Raw genomic sequence first — 16654 nt, 5'->3', positions numbered from 1 at the left:
TTTTTGAATGGTAAAGTGTATGAGTTAAAGACTCAGACCTGATACTCTACCAAAGACAAACCAGGAGTGATTAATAGACGTTTCTAAGGACTTTCGGTCAGATGGGCCAGATAGGTAGCAAAACCTAACAGCTGGGTCACCGTCTGACATCACTCCCTTTAACTGTTTACCAAGCACTTGAAATGTGTGTTTTCAAACGGATGAGGAAAATAGCTAAGAATAAATATGGTGCTGACATCCCCAGGATGTTGTTTAGTGAAACAGTTGAGCTCCTCTCACAAGTCTTGCTTATTCACTGACCAAGTCACTGGAGGAAGAGTTGTAGAGCTAAATAAATGGCAGAAGCATCCCACGTCTCACCATGTCCCCCGAGTGGCCTGGAACTCACTACGTAGACCAGGCTCAAAATCATTATCTTCCCCAGCCTCCCAAGGATGTAAGCAGGTTATGTGCCACCATGCTAAGCTTAATAAATTAATACTTTTATTTTAATTATGTAAGTGTCTGTTTATGTGAATGCCAGTGTCTGATTTAGTCAGAAGCGCTTTGGATTCCCCCTGGAGCTGGGAACAGAGATTGGGGTCTTGCAGAAACAGTACATGCAATAACCAGGGAACCATCTCTTCAGCACCCCAGGGCAACAACTTTTAAAGGAAAGTATCAGTTCTTATCCACCCTAGTTACATGGTCACTCTGAAACCCAATGTTCCAGTGGAGAGGCTACCAGAGCATGTCTTTCTAGGAGGCTGGTATGGATGACAAGAAACTCGGGCTCACTACAATAGCTGTTTCAACTACTAGAGAGACTACACACGTGGTTCAACAGAATTTACTTGTATATTTTCCATTTTCTATACTATTTGAAGGCATAGGATAGCTTTGTATTAGCTTTCTACAATACTGTGTTTTAAATCTATCCAGTAAACTAAGATGCAGTACAACTTGTATACAACTGAGGAGGTGAGAAGCAACTCGGCAGGCCCTGGTGCTCAACAGTTCCAGAATAAACAGGTAGCGCGCAGCTGCATTAAAAGGTAGTTTGCAAATATTCAAGTTACACCAAGATTCCTTCCAAATCTCTGCCTTGCTCAAACCAGCGCAACCGGCCATTGCTAATACTGCGGCACGGTGTTTGGTAAATGGTGATGGTTTTACTTTCTTCTTAATCAAAAGCCTGTGAAGGTGCTGCCACGCAGCAGAGTAGTCAGCTCTGCTCGTGGTCAAGGTGCCAATTGTGAAGTCACAAAAGGTACAGTTTACATGAGAAACGCACATTAACAAGTGGCCCAAATACAGAGCTGGACAGAACCAGACCAGTAAGTCTATAGTTACTCAACTGAACTAACATAAGTACATTCAAAATAAAGCCGGAGATCAGAATTGGTTTTTAGAATCAAATTTGCAGACTTTCTTGATAGAACAGAAGCGTGACCTTCTGCAGTTGGAAATGAGGCTCTCACCTGGCGAAGAGCAGAGACTCCTGCACAGGTAAGGAAATAAGTGACAAAGTCTCTTGCACTGAAGTTATGTATTTTAACAGCTTTACATGTAATATTCATATATAAAAAACTTTAAGTGCTTTTCTCCAATTTAAAAATCTAAAGAATTCAAAAATAAGGCATTCAATATTTGAAAAAAGTACAGATTTACAAAATGTGTATATTCTGTCATGAAAACTCCACACCAACATTATACACTTGGAAAAAAATACAAACAGGATATATTACAAATTTATGCAGCAATAACTTAGTTCACACCATGCAATAAAAAGTACATTAATCAAGATACACAAGCTTTTGTAGGTTCTAAACTGAAGGACTTTTTCTTTTTTCTCTGCAGAATCCTTAAAACCCGTGGCACTTAAAACTTGCTAGCCTTTCTACTGGGAGGTAAATTATACACAACAACGATGAAAAGATGAACAGACCGGTGTCTATTATGAATCATTCCAGCTTTGCTCAACAATGGCCGAAACTCTCTTCTCATACTCCCGTTTGTTTTCCTGATAAAGCTGTGCGGCTTGGCTATTGGCTGGACTGTTTGGATTCGGTTCATCCAACAGAGACTAGGAGAGAGAGAAGAAAATGCTTTTCAGTTATGCGCTATATTAATAGGACTCAGATGAGGACAGGAAAATTAGAGAAAACAGAATTACTTGAAGTTCTTCCTATGTCTTCTTTCAGGTCTCAAAACCTTCAGAAACAGCATGAAGCAGGTTTCTGTTACTAAAGAATGTAATAAGCTTCCAAAACAATTCTCAGTCACCTTGAGACTTCCCATTTCAAGGAAATCAGCCAAGAACAATATTCATTAGCATATTAAGAACATCCTCACCATGGAATAACAGCTTAATCTGGTTAAACTATAACACCATACAATACCTTAGTAATTTAATTTCATATATTTTTTACTGCTAGTATCCCTTCCCTCCCTCTGTCTCTGTCTCGCTAGTTTAAGACATTTTTTTTTCTGTGTAGCCCTGGCCGGCCTCAAACACAGAGATCCCTCTGTTTCTGCTTTCCTACAGCTAGGATTAAAGGCATGTGCCACCACTGCCCAGCTCCCAGATCTACTACTATCGGTTTTTGTGGTGCTCAGAAGTTGGGCATGCTGAGTGTTCTACTACTAACCACTGTCCCCACCCCAGGCCTAAGTCTTATTACTGCAGTTACTCACATAACGTTTATCAGGGATAAAATAGTAAAATTGTGACATGACCAGAGTGGGAAGGAAAGTACAGGGTAATGAGCAAGCTAAGGCTAACAGTCACTCTTATTTGTAGACCGTATCCTAAATACATGGGACATGGGACCAGAAATGGACTATGAGAGGATTGGGGATTAGGGACATACAGGGATAGGAAAGATGGACAGATAGATAGTGGGAATCAGATAGGAACAAGACTCAGTGATGTAGTATGAAACATCTTGACATTCCCCAGAGATGGGCAGAACAGTAGGCAAAAGACTCACAAAGACACACACACACTGAAGTGGTTTTTTGCTCCTTTCAAATAGGCACAGCTCCATCAGCCTCCCTAGCCTCATGGACCAACAGTTACTGCCCCTCTTTCTCGACTGGAACAACACAGGTACAGGATCTTTGTACCTGGGAGTTCCTGGAGGTCCCTATGGTTTTCTAAGCAATCACTTTACTTCTCCCCAAATACTACGTGGGTACTAGCAAGTCTCATTTGCAAGTATGTAGACACATGGTAAGGAAACAGGTTGTGTCTAGGCATGGTGAAATATGCCTATATCTGCAGCATTTGGGAAGAGACATGGTCTTCTGTGGGTCAGCCTGGGCAACAAGAGACCTCTGCCCTCCAAAAAAAAACAAGCTGTGGATTAGATATCATATGTCACCTAATAAAAGTGTGAGCAGTTGGGGTGTTGTCCAAGTCATGCATTAATCACTGGGTGCTGGCAGGAGGTTCTAAATAACTGGTTATATCCCACAGACTATGAAGAAGTTATGATGCATCTGAACACAAACTTACCTGAATTGAAGTTAAGATGGAAGAGACATCATATGTGGGACTCCATCGATTCTGCAGGATATCTAAACATATGCTACCATCAGCATACACTGCAAAACAACATAAGTTAGTCACAAGCAACTCACATCCCACAGTAACTCTTCCACACATACACTAAGCTCCTCTGTCTTATAGGGAAACTTTTTCTGAAAGTAGCATCTGCCTCAGTACCCATGACACCTTTGGAAGGCTGAGGAAAATTGGGAAAATTTTTCTGAAGCACGCCATACATTCATTATCCTCATTTTGGGTGCAAGGTTGTCACTCAGTGGTAGCATGCCTGCTTCACACGTGCAGGCCTGGGCTCACTCCCCAGCACCCAAACCAAAACTACCCCACCTTTCTTAAGTCTTAAATGGAGATCCTAAAAGAGCCCCACTTCTCGAGATGATTCTCAGATTATCATGAATACAGAGATTTACTTGGAGGACTTTCATAGCTGCGTAATATATGAGGAAAAAAGCAAACTCCCTTGTGGTCCAAAAAAGATCTGGCTAAACTACGGCACTCATGTCCAAAGGTGCTGCTTGGTGGTGGAGCAGTTATATTCATGGACGAAGTCCTGGGTTAGGTTCCCAGCATCACGGAAATAGTAAGTAATGACACATTCAAGGAACATTACTGTGGTAGTCATCAAAATTGCCACCTATCTACTGTGTTTGCCATAAAAATAAGGAGTTTTTGTTTCTAGACAGGGTCTTACTATATAGCCCTGGCTGGCCTGGAACTCACTATGTAGACCAGGCTGGACTTGAACTCAGAGATTGACCTGCCTCTGCCTGAAAAAAGAGTTTAAAAATTATATCCAGTAGCTCCATATTTTGATTTTTAAAAATTATATAAATAACTTCACCTTGACTAAATAAAGACAGATATTTATAAAATTAATGCCAAAATATTTGCAACCAAGACTGACAGCTGATATTTACCCTTATAGTACACACATCCCATCCCTGAAAGCCCTGGCTACACACCAGTGGGAGAAAAAGTCCGGAAGAATGAAGTCAACATTCACTGAAAAACTTTATCCCCTTAGGCCAGTGTTACAGATACTCCCAACGAATGGGACTTCGTTCTTCTTTAGAATGTCATGTAGTTGAAGTCTGTCTGCTATGGAGCCTAGGACAGCACAGAGCTCTCATCCTAACTGCCTCTCTCTACCTCCCAAGTGTTGGGATTACAGGCATGTTCCACTTCTGGAAATATTGCCAAACTGAAAAAAGTCAGAACCAGGATATTCTCCATAGAAGGAGGTAGGGAGAGAGGGAGGGAGGAGGGAGGGGGAGAGGGAGACAAAATGTGTGTGTGTGTTTGGGGGGGAGAATATCCATCCCATTCCTCCTCTCTGGGCAGCGTTCCCGCCCCTCCTGGCCTCACTTCTCTGTGCAGACCTTCTGGCTTGAGTGTGAGTCAGTCACTTCTCATCTTTCCTACAGAATTACATGTCACACACACCACAAGAAAAAAGCATTTGATAATTTTAAAGTTTTGAACTAGTTTTGATTTTTTTAGATGCCAAAAATAAACTTGCATCTAAGTGTCCATCAACTGATCCATAGGTAAACAGAATATATCTAAACAGTAAAATATTATTCAAGCCAAGCAGTAGAGACAAAGTACAGCTACAACTATCACAAGAGACAGACCCAAGGTTTGCATTGGTGAAAAGTCAGTAAAGGCTGTGTGCTCTAAGAATCCACTAACATAAAGCGCCCAGACTATTTGTTGTACCTCACAAGAGAAAAGGAAGCCAGCCACATTCATAGTTTTGCTGTGTCTGTCTGTGACTACACTCAAACTCTGAACTGTGTAATTTTAATGCGCTGTACTTTTGTATGCTGTAGTTGTGTAATGCAGTGGTGGAACACACCTTCAATCCCAGTAATCAGGGAGGCTCATAGATCTCTGAGTTCATGGCCAGCCTTGTCTACATAGCAAGTTCCAAGACAGCCAGGGCTACACAGAGAAAGGCTGCCTTGAAAGACCAACCGCCCAACCAAGAAGTAGACAGGAATGGCAAGTAAAACGGCAATTGTGTTACATATATGAGTGTGTCAGTCTGAGTCTGGGCATGCAGCTCAGTCTGTAGAGTGCCTGCCTACTTTGTAAATTTCTAGTTTGATTTCTAGCACCACATAAATTGGGCATGGTGGCACCTGCCCATAAGCACCCCAGAGACGATCCTAAGTTCAAAGTCATCCTTGGATACATCAACCTGAAGGCCAGCCTGGCTATGAGATCCCATCATTTATCTGTTTTACTCATTTAAGTGTGCACACATGTACACGTGTGCTCTAGTAACACATGGAGATTAGAGGACAACCTCCAGGAACTGGTTCTATCATGGGGGTCTTGGGGACCAAACTTAGGCTGTCACACTTAGTGGGAAGGCACCTTTTTACCTACTGAGCCATTTTATTTTGTTTTGGGAGATAGGGTCTCATGAAGTCCAGTCTGGCTTTAAAGTTGCTAAGTAGCTAAGAACGACCTTGAAGTCCTGACTACCTATCGCCTAGCTTGAATGTACGGTTTTTAAAAGCTAAGTTTCAGGTAAAATTTGTGTTCTTTAAGCATATAAATGTTTATTACTTTTAATTCAAATGTAATTAAATTACTTTAATTCACACATGGAACCTTAAGATACTAGCAATGAAACTGTAGCTAACACAGGCATGGAAGCAGTATTTGAAGACCAGCCTTCTGGTCTTAAGAATAAGCTGTACCCAAGGGGACGAACGAACCCTCCCATCCCTCATCCCATCTCTGACAGAATCTAAGAGGCTGCTACTTACCATTTGGATGAAACATTTTGGATAAAAACCTAACGGTTGGTGGTTTATTTGGATATTCTTCAGAAAATTCTATTACTAGTTTAAAAGTACCTAAATAGAAAACAAACCAAAGTACAATAAAGACAAACATGGCTTTTAAATGTCTTCATTAAATAATTCTTAATTCCATTATCAAATTTTGCATAACCACACTCATTAGCCTGAGAATTCTCATTTAGAATATAAAACATCTAACATACTTGTTATAGACTATGAACAAGCAATGCAAGTGTTAACTGTCATATCTGATTAACTGGTTGATTAGTATGATTTGTGCAGACAGGCAGGCAACACACCTGGGATATGTATGGAGGTCAGAGGTCAATTTTGTTCTCAAGTTAGTTCTTTCCTCCCTCCTTTACCTGAGTTCTGGCACTCAAACTCTGACTGTCAGAGTTTGTGTAGTCAACCTCCTTCACCCTGAGCTGTCTCACCACTCCCAATTGTCAGAGGTTTGGAAGGCAACTGGGCCCTAGCTACTAATATTTTAAAAAGACACACTTAAAAGAACTAGAAGGTCATTTATAGATTAAAAGAGGAGTGCCAAAGGATTCTGAGAGCTGACTATCACCTGGCAAAGGACAACTCAGGCGCGAGTACTGATGGGAAAGGTAGTTTTCATTTGAACATGCTAAGAACCAGTTACTTAGTTCACACCTTCACTTGTCATAGATTTGCAACAATCCACTTGGTTACTTTTTGTTGTTGCATTAGTTGGAAACTTGGGGTTAGAAAGGTTAAAGATAAAAGCTAAACAGCACCAAGTCCTTGTTCATATCTGCATACACATTAAGAGAGGAAACAGATGGTTAACAAAGTTAGCCTTAACTACTATGCTGAGGATCAAACCACAAGGGCTTTATGGATGTCTTAAGCATACTTTCTGCTGACCTACATCTCCAGCCTTTGTGTTTCAAGTTTACATTTTCATTTTTGCAATTATAGAAACAGCTGGACTACATACAAAGCGTGTGAGGCAGTTGAGCTTTTGTTCTCAGGACCACTTAGCAGTATTAGTCCCACGATGGGTAAGAAGTAGATTCATGAAACCGAGAGGCGGTCTGAATATTACCACTTTCTGATTTCCAAAACTGTTTTTTAAAAATAGCATTTAATTAAAATAATGGTTGCAAAAATCTGAGATTCACACAGCTGAGATTTATTGGCTCTTGAGTTTCAGTACAAACTGCTTCCAATAACCTACTGGTACTTGTACCAAAAATTGTTAACTTGACAGCTGGGGACGTAGCTCAGTTACAGAACACTTGCATAGCGAGCAGATGAAAAGCCTGGGGTGGGATGCATAGGAAATACTGTAACCCCAGCTACTCGGGTAGTTCAGACAAGACCTCAAGTTCTAGGCCAACTTCAGCAACTCTGCAGGACCATGTCTCAAAATAAAGTAGAAAGGGGTTGGGGCAATGGCAGCTCAGTGGAGAGTGCGAGCCTGGCACACCTGGGGTCATTCTCTAGCTGTCAAGACGGGGTACCTGAGAAAATCCTCCAATTTATCAAAAAGTAACTGAGCCTTACTATACATTAACCTAAATAATATACTTAAGAGACATGCTAAATAACATGCTTAAAGACTTGCTAGTGACAAGCACACCACTGTTTTGCATTTATACAGTTCTCCACGTTTGGTTTAAAGATGACAGTTGGGTTCTCTTATCTACATGCAATCTGTTACAATATGTTCTTTGGTTGATGTACAGTACACAAAGAAAATATGGTCTCACACAATACGTAACTGAAGAGAATTTTCACAGCCCTTTTCAGATAACTAGACTGGCCTGATACTGCACAAGCTTTTTTTCTTTAAAGATTTGTTGTAATGGAGCACCGGGAAGAAACCCAAAAACAAAAAAACCACTTCTCTGTACGCAATTACAGGTTTAATATTATTCAAAAAAATATACAGAAATAAAAAATGTAAAGTACAGCAGAGCTTAACTGCTCTACTTTGAAGTGTTGTCATTTTTTTTTTTTTTTTGACAATGCTACAGACCAGACCCAAGGCCATGCCAGGCACACACTCTACACCTAGCTACTACTCTAGGCCTGTTAGTCATTCTTTCAAGAAAACACATTTCATGAAAAAACCAGCAGCCCAAGCTCCAGCTCACTCAGCTGTGGAAGTACTTCTGATGTTCCTTCATCACGCAGAATAATAAGGAACAGACCAAGAGGTCTAAATGTGATGACATGAGCAATTTCAACTATCACCAAGTCCTTTTATAAAACATGCAAAGAACACAGCAACTGTTAGCAAGCACAGTGTGGGCCACACTCTCAGCTTGTTCTTGGGTGCTCAACCAGGTACAGATCTAGCTTAGTTAGGCTGGTTTTTTGTACCAGCAATGCAAAGGTAAATATGATACTGGTATAAAGATGACCACACGGTCTCCTGAATGGGGGTGGGGGGGAGGTGGACTCAAGACATTCTGAAAGGTTTGGGAATGGACCACAACTGAGAAATCCTGAGATAGTTAAAAAAATTTTGCTACAATCTTTCAGTAGCTCCTGGGATTCCTCATGACTACCTAGAAATAAGTAAGATGACAGTGTGGCATGTATCCCTACACGTGCATACATGCTTTGTAAGAAAGAGGATAGTCCTAGCTCTTGGAAGGCAGAGGTAGGAGGATTTCTGTGAGTCTAGACCTACACAAGGGGCTGCAGTGAGATCCATCTCAAATATATAGACACTAAGTTATTCTACAGCACTTTTGTCTAAAGACCTACATCCAGACCAGCCTTACTATTCTGCAAAGGTGTGAAGATTCCGGAATCCATGTATGGTACCACTTGCTTCTCAGGCTTTCAGGTCCCCTCACAAATAGTTCACAGTAATTATTCTTGTCAAATATGCTGAACAGATGAATTCTGAAGCCATTCTGATAATTACAGCAAAGCTGTTTAATTTTTTTAAAATCCACTATAATTAGGGAAAATCTTTCAGTACCTGCTTAAAGTCAATTTGGTAAACTTAATTGTGATTACAGATTAGAACCATCCTCCCATTTTCCTTGCTTGTGTTAGATAGACCCAACTTGAGACGCAATGACTGCAGTGTTTCTGGGAGCTAAATGCTGAGTAGTGAAGCTACTGGTAACTGTGGATTCAGGACTCGGGGATGCATGGCAGTGGGGTGCTTGCCTGTAACATACCAAGCTCTGGATTTGATCCCTAGCACTCGGGGAAAAAAAATGAAAAATTTTATCATGAGACCCTTATCAATGCAGATAATAAAGCAAGGAAATACAATTACCCTCTTGGTAGTACCCAGGGAGCACCCTCTATTAGGCCGTCCAAATAGAAATTATTTTGTAACAGACCCACTTAGACCTACAGTGCTCTATAGGCATCCCATGTCACAGAGGAAACTGCTGGTAGGTGACCAAGATGACCTGCAAAAAAGATCCTCAAGAACTCTAACTTTTCTTAGTTAGCTTAGCACCCAAAGAGCTTGTTAAGAATAGAGCCTGTCTTCAAATAATGTTTGTTAGAGTCTCTGACCAAAGGGCACCCTTTTAATATGTAGATAATAAGAATTACTTACCATCTTCAAAGGGTGTCCCTTCTGGTCTGAAAACAAAAAGATCTCTGATTAAAAGAAGTTTTTTATTCTTCTTTCTGTTTTCAGGGAGGGAAGGATAAGCTGGGGAACTAGGAAGGACTGCACTCCCCCTGCTGTCTGAGAGCTGCGCAGACATTACCAGTCAGACCGCCATATAGCCTTGGCTTAAACTCAGGCAGCACAAAGGACTCTCAATGCTCAAGTTCTTTTTGAAAGGAAACTCGTCTATGACTTTGTTGCAAAAAGAATACAGTACAGCCCAGTGTGCCAGCGCACACCCAAGTATAGTGGCACATGCCTTTGATCCCAGCACTAGGTAGGAGGAGGCAGGCGGGTATCTTGAGTTTGAGGCCAGCCTGGGCTACAGAGTGAGTTCCAGGACAGCTAGAGGCTACACAGAGAAACTTGTTTTCAAGACCAAAACCAACAAACAAAAACCCAAGAATCTACAAGGGGGCATGGTACTCCCAGATACTCAGGAGGCAGAAGCAAGGGGATGTTGAAGTTTGATGACTACCTAAGACACACAGTATTAGGCCAGCCTAACTTGGTGAGACCATCTCAAACTAAAATTTTAAAAAGGATGGTGCAACAGAGATACAAAGGGGGGAAAAAAAAGCGGGGGGCATGGGTATCACAGCCTAGGCTTGCCTGACTGCAGCAATCCTCCTGCCTTAGACTCCTGAGTGCTAGGATTTATTAAGTATGAGTCAGATTACCTACCTATTTTGATTTTCTTAAGATAAGGTCTTACTAAATAAATAGCCCAGGTTGGCTTCTACATTGTGATCCTTCTGCCTCAGCTTTCCAGGGGCTATGATTACAGATGGTTGAAACTAGGACTCCAAGAATGTTAGGCAAGCACTCTACCAACTGAGCGAACTACACTTCTACTCCCCCACTAGTTACAAATGTAGACTCTTTTAAGACAGCCTACTGAGTAAGAGTACTTGAAAAAACTCTTACAGGATTTTGGTTTCCAGTACCCACGTCAGGGGCGTTACAACTTTAGGGAATCAGACGCCCGCCTCTGGCTTTCATAGGCTCCTGCTCTGTTGTACACGTGTCCTTCAAACTCTAGTTTTTAATCAGTTACCTGGGCTGACTGTAAAATCCTACCATACCATAACTAGCTGCAGTGGCAAACTCCCAAAATCCCATACGTAGATAAACACACTATCAAAAATAAATTTTTAAGTTTTAAATCAAAAAGGATATGCTGGGCTAGGAAGATAGTGTGGCAGGTAGAAGCACTAGCCATACTGTCTCTTGACCACATGATGGAGAGAGAGAAATGACTAAACAGCTCTCATCTTACCTCTATATTGAGTGTTGTGGGTTACAGACACCTACTCACACAGTCAGTCAGTCAGGCAGCCAGTCAGGCAGGCAGCCAGCAGGTGGGCACTTGCAAATAATAAAAACTTAAAAGGTGTTGAATGTGGTGGCCCATGCCTGTGTTCCCAGCACTGGGGATGTTGAGGCAAGAGGATCCTAAGTTTGAGGACAGTCTGAAAAATGCATGGACATCTTTTTTGTTGTTTTTGTGAGACAGGGCCCCACTAGGCAGCCTGCACCCTAGCCTCCAAGTGCTGGATCTAAGGGCTGAACCCTACTCTTGTCAAGAGTTCATCTCAATAAAATTTCAAAGGAGCTAGGAGTGAAGCCCAGTGATGGAGCATCTGCCTACAATGTGTTAAGATGCTTGGATCCAACCCCAGCATCTCCCAAAGTAAAACCACTTCGTTCAGTGGCTTCTCAATGGGCTGTATGATTTTTAGCTGAAATTCGTGTCACAGCAAAGTTTTCAGTCCTTTTGATTCCAAGTGTTTTTACGGCTCCAACAGTATGGGTATAAACACGTGAACGGCACATTTCATGTGAGATGATTTACCTCGTGTCCTTTATCAGCCCATTGAATGTCAAGTATTGACTTCTTAGTGCTGGGGATCAAGCCCGGGGCTATAGGCATGGAGGGCAAGCATTCCACCACTCAGCTTCACCCAGAGCCTTCAGACCCTAGGATCAGTTAGTTACCTGGAGTGACCATAAAACCATACCATAGCCAGGTACAGTGTCACACTCCCACAATCCCAGCTACTCCAGAGGGCCTAAAGCAAGAGGATCGCTTCAGCCCAGTTCAAAATCACCCCGAGCACCACAGCAACACCTTGGCTCAAGGGAAAGAAACCAAATTAAACATAACAGCAAGGAGCAGGCCAATTTTATATAACTGTCCCAGACTCAATAAAATGTTTCAGGAGCTGGGCATACAGCTTACTGTTGGGAATACAGGAGGCTCAGGGTTCTCAAGAAAACTGCCCCTACCCCCCTCAAGTGAGTTTCACTCGACCTCAGCCTCTTTCCCTGTTGCTTATATACTTACTTTTCCTCAGCAATCCCTAATTCAACTCACCCAAATATAACTGCGTTCCACTGCATGATGTTGTTTTCAGATGGTGCACCACTGACCCCCACAGGTGGGTCCTCTTGCAATCTAGAAATCCACAGTAGTCATTTTCAGAGTCGAATATAAAGGTCAGTGAGGTTCAATTCTACTGAACCTATTCTGAGAGAGGGGGTTAGACTGACTTGTTACTGTTGGAGCTGAAATGAGCTACGATTTAAATGAATCAACCAGGTTAATATACTTATTAATACATTAATATTACCAGTGATCTCTAAGTCCAAAGGGCTAAGAGATCATCCTTCTCCAAACAACAAGATATGGTTTCTTAAAAAACTCATTTCCAGACTGCTCTCTTGACCCATTAAAAACAAAAACCAAACAAAACAAAAACCTACACTTTTCCTACCTTAATCATGAAAGGATCCTCAGTCCTAACTACAGACACTGCACACCACAAAAACGTAGGAAATTTCTATATACTAAATGACTAAAAAACATATTCAATTTAGCTAGAGAGCAAGTCTCACTTTATGGCATGTGCTTCAGACAGTGGCTTTCTCAAGTAGCCAGAAGCCCCAGCTAGCTCTACCAGCAGTCTCTATTTTAAAGACTCTGCTCTCAGGCCAAATCTACCTCAGGCCTTCATACAATGCTTTCAACAGACGTCATCATCAATTTCACGTAACCTCAAGATCCTTGGAAAGCCACCAAAGGCACCTTGTATTCAACCGGGAATCAAGTACAGAAACTCCAAAAATGAACAAGTGATAAATAACGGATGATGGGCCATCCGTAATGGGAAGTAATCCGTAATGGGAAGTTTTATTTGCATATCAGTTACAGAGGTAATCAAATATAGTGACTTCAAGCCTTGGGTGACTTTTGACCAAAAAGGGCATCTCCTTGTCTGTCAGATCATTAAAAACAAAACAAACAAACAAACGAAAATAAAAAAAAAAACACAAAACCTGTCAACCACACAAAGTATGTCATGATTTTTAAGTGGACATAAATTAGTCCACATAAAAAGTGTACTGTTTGGTCAAGCTCAAGCAGGTTAGGCCACTAACAGGGCTGAGAGGAACAAACTTACTGCCTGATTCCTCAATTTTAAGTGGCTAAAATCTGCAACAAATTAAATGATGAAGCTGTCCAGGGCTCAAGACAATAGCTTCCAAGTGCCTCATAAAGGCTTTATAATGGCAAAGTTGAGCGGTTGCGTCCTGAGAGGCAAATCTAAGTTTTTATATTACAGATTTGTCTCAATCACAGCAGATCTGCCCAGGAAGAAGGCTCAGGAGTATCTTGTCGCTGGATTTCAAGTCACTGTTTCTGCACTTGTACGTTTCCAAGGAGAGGTAAACAACTGGAAGAGGTCATTTTCTTCCTTCAAGCCCCTCATTTCCTATAAACCCCTATTTTCCAAAAGGTGGCCCAGGTGGAGTATCAAATTAGCTCCAGTCTGACGGAAGGCATTTTTCCAGGCTGGGGAGGCTATAGATAGGCCTTTATTCAGCAGCCAGATCTTAGTTCCAGAAGACACTGGCAGCTCGAGTGGCTAGCTCCAGGCCCAGGTTTCCCGAGCCAGTTCTCAAGGTCCTTCCAGGTGGGCGGGGGCAGATCGGGTTTCGGGGGATGGGCTAACCACCTCCGGACCTCGCGCAGCAGACCCCACCCTCACCACTGCAGAAAAGGAAAGAGATTTGGGGCAGTATTCACCCCAACCCCGCTACAAACAGAAGGCCCTGTAACAAAGCTGGACTGGTCCGCCAGGCGAGGCCCGAGCCTCAGGAGCAGCTCACCCGCATCACCTGGGGAGGGGACGCCGCAGGGTGCAGAGGCGGGAGGTGAAGCGCCTGCATCTGGCCTAGGTGGGCCTCTGGGACACCTAGGCCCAGCGATGGCCACCTTCCTACTTTTTTGGGGGGGAGGGCAGGAGGCTGTAGTACCGACCACCTTTACTCAGACAGAGGAAGGTATGAACCGAGAGAGTAAAAGCCGCCAGTGAGCCGGGGCTGCCGCAGGTCCCGGAGGCCACAGCCCGCCTCCTCAGGGTCACCAGGGGAAGCTATCCTGAATCCCCGCCCTACAGTTCCTGGCTTCGGGAAGAGGCCGTCATATTGGGTTAAGACGAGGGCCCTTACCGCTTGAAATCCCGCATGAGCCTCCTACGGGCCGGGGTCGACATGCTCCGCAGCTGCCCCGCGGTCAGTCTGAAAGAAAAGAGTCCCGTTCGGCCCCCCCACCCCCCGGCGCAGCGGCCGAATCACTGTGGGTCGCCGCCGCCACCGAGACTGCACAAACAACCCTGCAATGACGTCTCCCTCCGCCGCCTCCAGATCCCTCCGCCCTCCGCCAGTACCACCGCGGGTGGAGGGGAGAGGGGGCGGGGCGAGCGGGCGCGCGCGCCGCACTGGAGGCGCAGGCGGCCGTCTTCCGGGCTTGTTGCTTGTGGTGAACAGCGGACGGTCCGCTCCGTGCTCACGCTGGCCACGGCCGGCCCAACGGCAACGGAGCCCACACGCTACCTTGCCTCGCTCCCCCCGTCGCTAGTTTCAAGTTCGGCCGGACCGGGAGAGAGTGGTGCATCCGGAGCCTGAGATTTCGGGGGAGAGGAGGTGGGATGACGTCAGGTCACGTGACCGCTAGCGGCGTTGTCAACAATCCACCCCTGAGGGGGAGGGAGCGAAGTATCTAGAACCACGTGTGCCTGTGACGCCATCAGAACAAGTCACGTGACGGCCTAGCCTGGCTCTCGGTTTCAGATCTAACAAAGCAGGTCCTTGAGTTTAAGGAGTAGACACCTCTAGTCATATATTATTCTTTTGGTCCCAAGGTACTGGGACTTTGCATTAAGGAGACATTGTGGAAGGAGCCGCTTGCGTTCTGAGTCTTTAAAACGGAACAAAAAATCTGGACTTAATTCTGTTTCAAGTGGCTTAGCAACTCTGGTAGGTGGGACAGGTACTGAAAGTGTGACAAAGCCTTGTAATGAACAGCTTTGAATGCTATGGTCGGTGCAAATGAGATGGGATTAAGGGCATTTGGATCAATAGCTGTTCCTGCTAATGGGATTTCCATACTTAGAGTCCATACAGAAATGAGAGCGGAATAGATTGCCCAAGCCTTAAAGACTCCATCTATGGAGTCTTTGAATTAGAATCTGTGAATTTACCTGTGGTGGGGCACAATTGTATTTCTCAAGAAATGAGTGGGTGTGATTTTAGAACATATCAATGGGCTGCTGGTTGTCAAAGAAACCTACAAAAATGATTCAGATCGGGGGAGAGATCGTGCAGACACGGGTGGGAGTTATAGCTCGAGTCTGAGGTAGCTCATTACAAGCTTTGAACAATAGCAAAGAGGGGCCAAATGGACCAGAGGTGCATGGTGGTGGTGGGTGGTGATTTGCAGCAGGTTCAGAAGCATTCACCACCACCACCCATCCCTGCAGGCTCCTGGAATTCCCGTGCTCAGCTTCTAGTCCTGTTTTGAGGATTTCTTCTAGGGACCGGAACAGTGTAGTAGTTGCGGAATTCTTTAGCTCTAGAAGGGGGAAGAGCATGAGACCACTGCTCTACTCCTTCTCAAAGTTCCATGAAACCAGGAAGGGTTAACCTTTTCCCCTGTCCTTATCCCTCCTTTCTTCAAACAATTCTCTTGGTTTAAAATGACCTTGAGAAGCCAGCGTCTTGGTGCATCCTGCTAATCCCACCATTCGGAAAGTGGAAAGGATCAGGAATGTAAGGCTAGCCTCAGTGAAGCGGGATGATAGCCGCCGCCCTGGGCAGCCTGAGAGTCTTCATCCCTCCCCGCAAAAAGGTAACCTTGAGGATTGTCAAGTATGTCTAACGCTTGCTAGCCTCTGCTGTGTCCTCACAATGTGACTAAGCTAAAAGTTAAATACTCTCATCTTTCCGTTTCTTCTTTTTGAGGTACTCGATAGAACCTCAGGGTCTTATGTAAGCCCTGGAAAGTTTTATTGAGCAAGAGGTAGTGCCCAAGAGCAACTCCAGCACTAGGTAGGTGGAGACTAGAGGTCTACACTAGAGCACCACCGCGCCTAGAGCACGGAGAGACCTCGTCTTGGGGGGAAAAACGGTCTCTTTAAATCCCCTAGGCCGGCCTTCAACTCCTCTTTGAGTAGCTGGGATAGGTAACAAGTGCCTTGGCTTTTTCTTCCTGCCCAGCCATAACAATCCTAATCTTCCTCCACATGGTCAAGAAAGAAGACAAGTGTGTGTGGAATATATACAATGAAATGGTAAAAAGACTTTTTTTTAAAATTTTCATTC

General features: G+C 43.7%; 1 protein-coding gene across 2 annotated transcripts; it reads right to left on the bottom strand.

Moving 5' to 3' along the window:
• Window positions 1-461: 461 nt before the first annotated feature.
• Window positions 462-14764, bottom strand: Ube2b (ubiquitin conjugating enzyme E2 B). Of its 2 annotated transcripts, XM_028775875.1 has the most exons (6): window positions 14504-14764; window positions 12366-12446; window positions 9932-9957; window positions 6331-6420; window positions 3500-3588; window positions 462-2065 (listed from the first exon to the last, which is right to left on the bottom strand). In XM_028775875.1, exons 1-6 carry the CDS (start codon window positions 14545-14547, stop codon window positions 1937-1939), a joined length of 459 nt encoding a protein of 152 aa, XP_028631708.1. In that variant the 5' UTR covers window positions 14548-14764; the 3' UTR covers window positions 462-1936. The 2 variants fall into 2 exon arrangements, with proteins under 2 accessions (XP_028631708.1, XP_028631707.1); XM_028775874.1 differs by lacking the exons at window positions 12366-12446; window positions 14504-14764 and having other exon boundaries at window positions 9932-10204.
• Window positions 14765-16654: the final 1890 nt, after the last annotated feature.

The sequence above is a fragment of the Grammomys surdaster genome, unplaced genomic scaffold, assembly GCF_004785775.1.
Source record: "Grammomys surdaster isolate TR1022 unplaced genomic scaffold, NIH_TR_1.0 262, whole genome shotgun sequence".
NCBI lineage: Eukaryota > Metazoa > Chordata > Mammalia > Rodentia > Muridae > Grammomys > Grammomys surdaster.
Note: the sequence above shows the minus strand (reverse complement) of the source record. Positions and strands in the feature narration are given on the sequence as shown.

Coding starts and splice junctions, on each gene's coding strand:
- Ube2b (XM_028775874.1), bottom strand. CDS start 10,085: ATGTCTGCGCAGCTCTCAGACAGCAGGGGGAGTGCAGTCCTTCCTAGT. Junction 3,589..6,330: donor CAAAATGTTTCATCCAAATG/GTAAGTAGCAGC, acceptor GTTGTTTTGCAG/TGTATGCTGATGGTAGCATA. Junction 2,066..3,499: donor CCATCTTAACTTCAATTCAG/GTAAGTTTGTGT, acceptor TCTCTCTCCTAG/TCTCTGTTGGATGAACCGAA.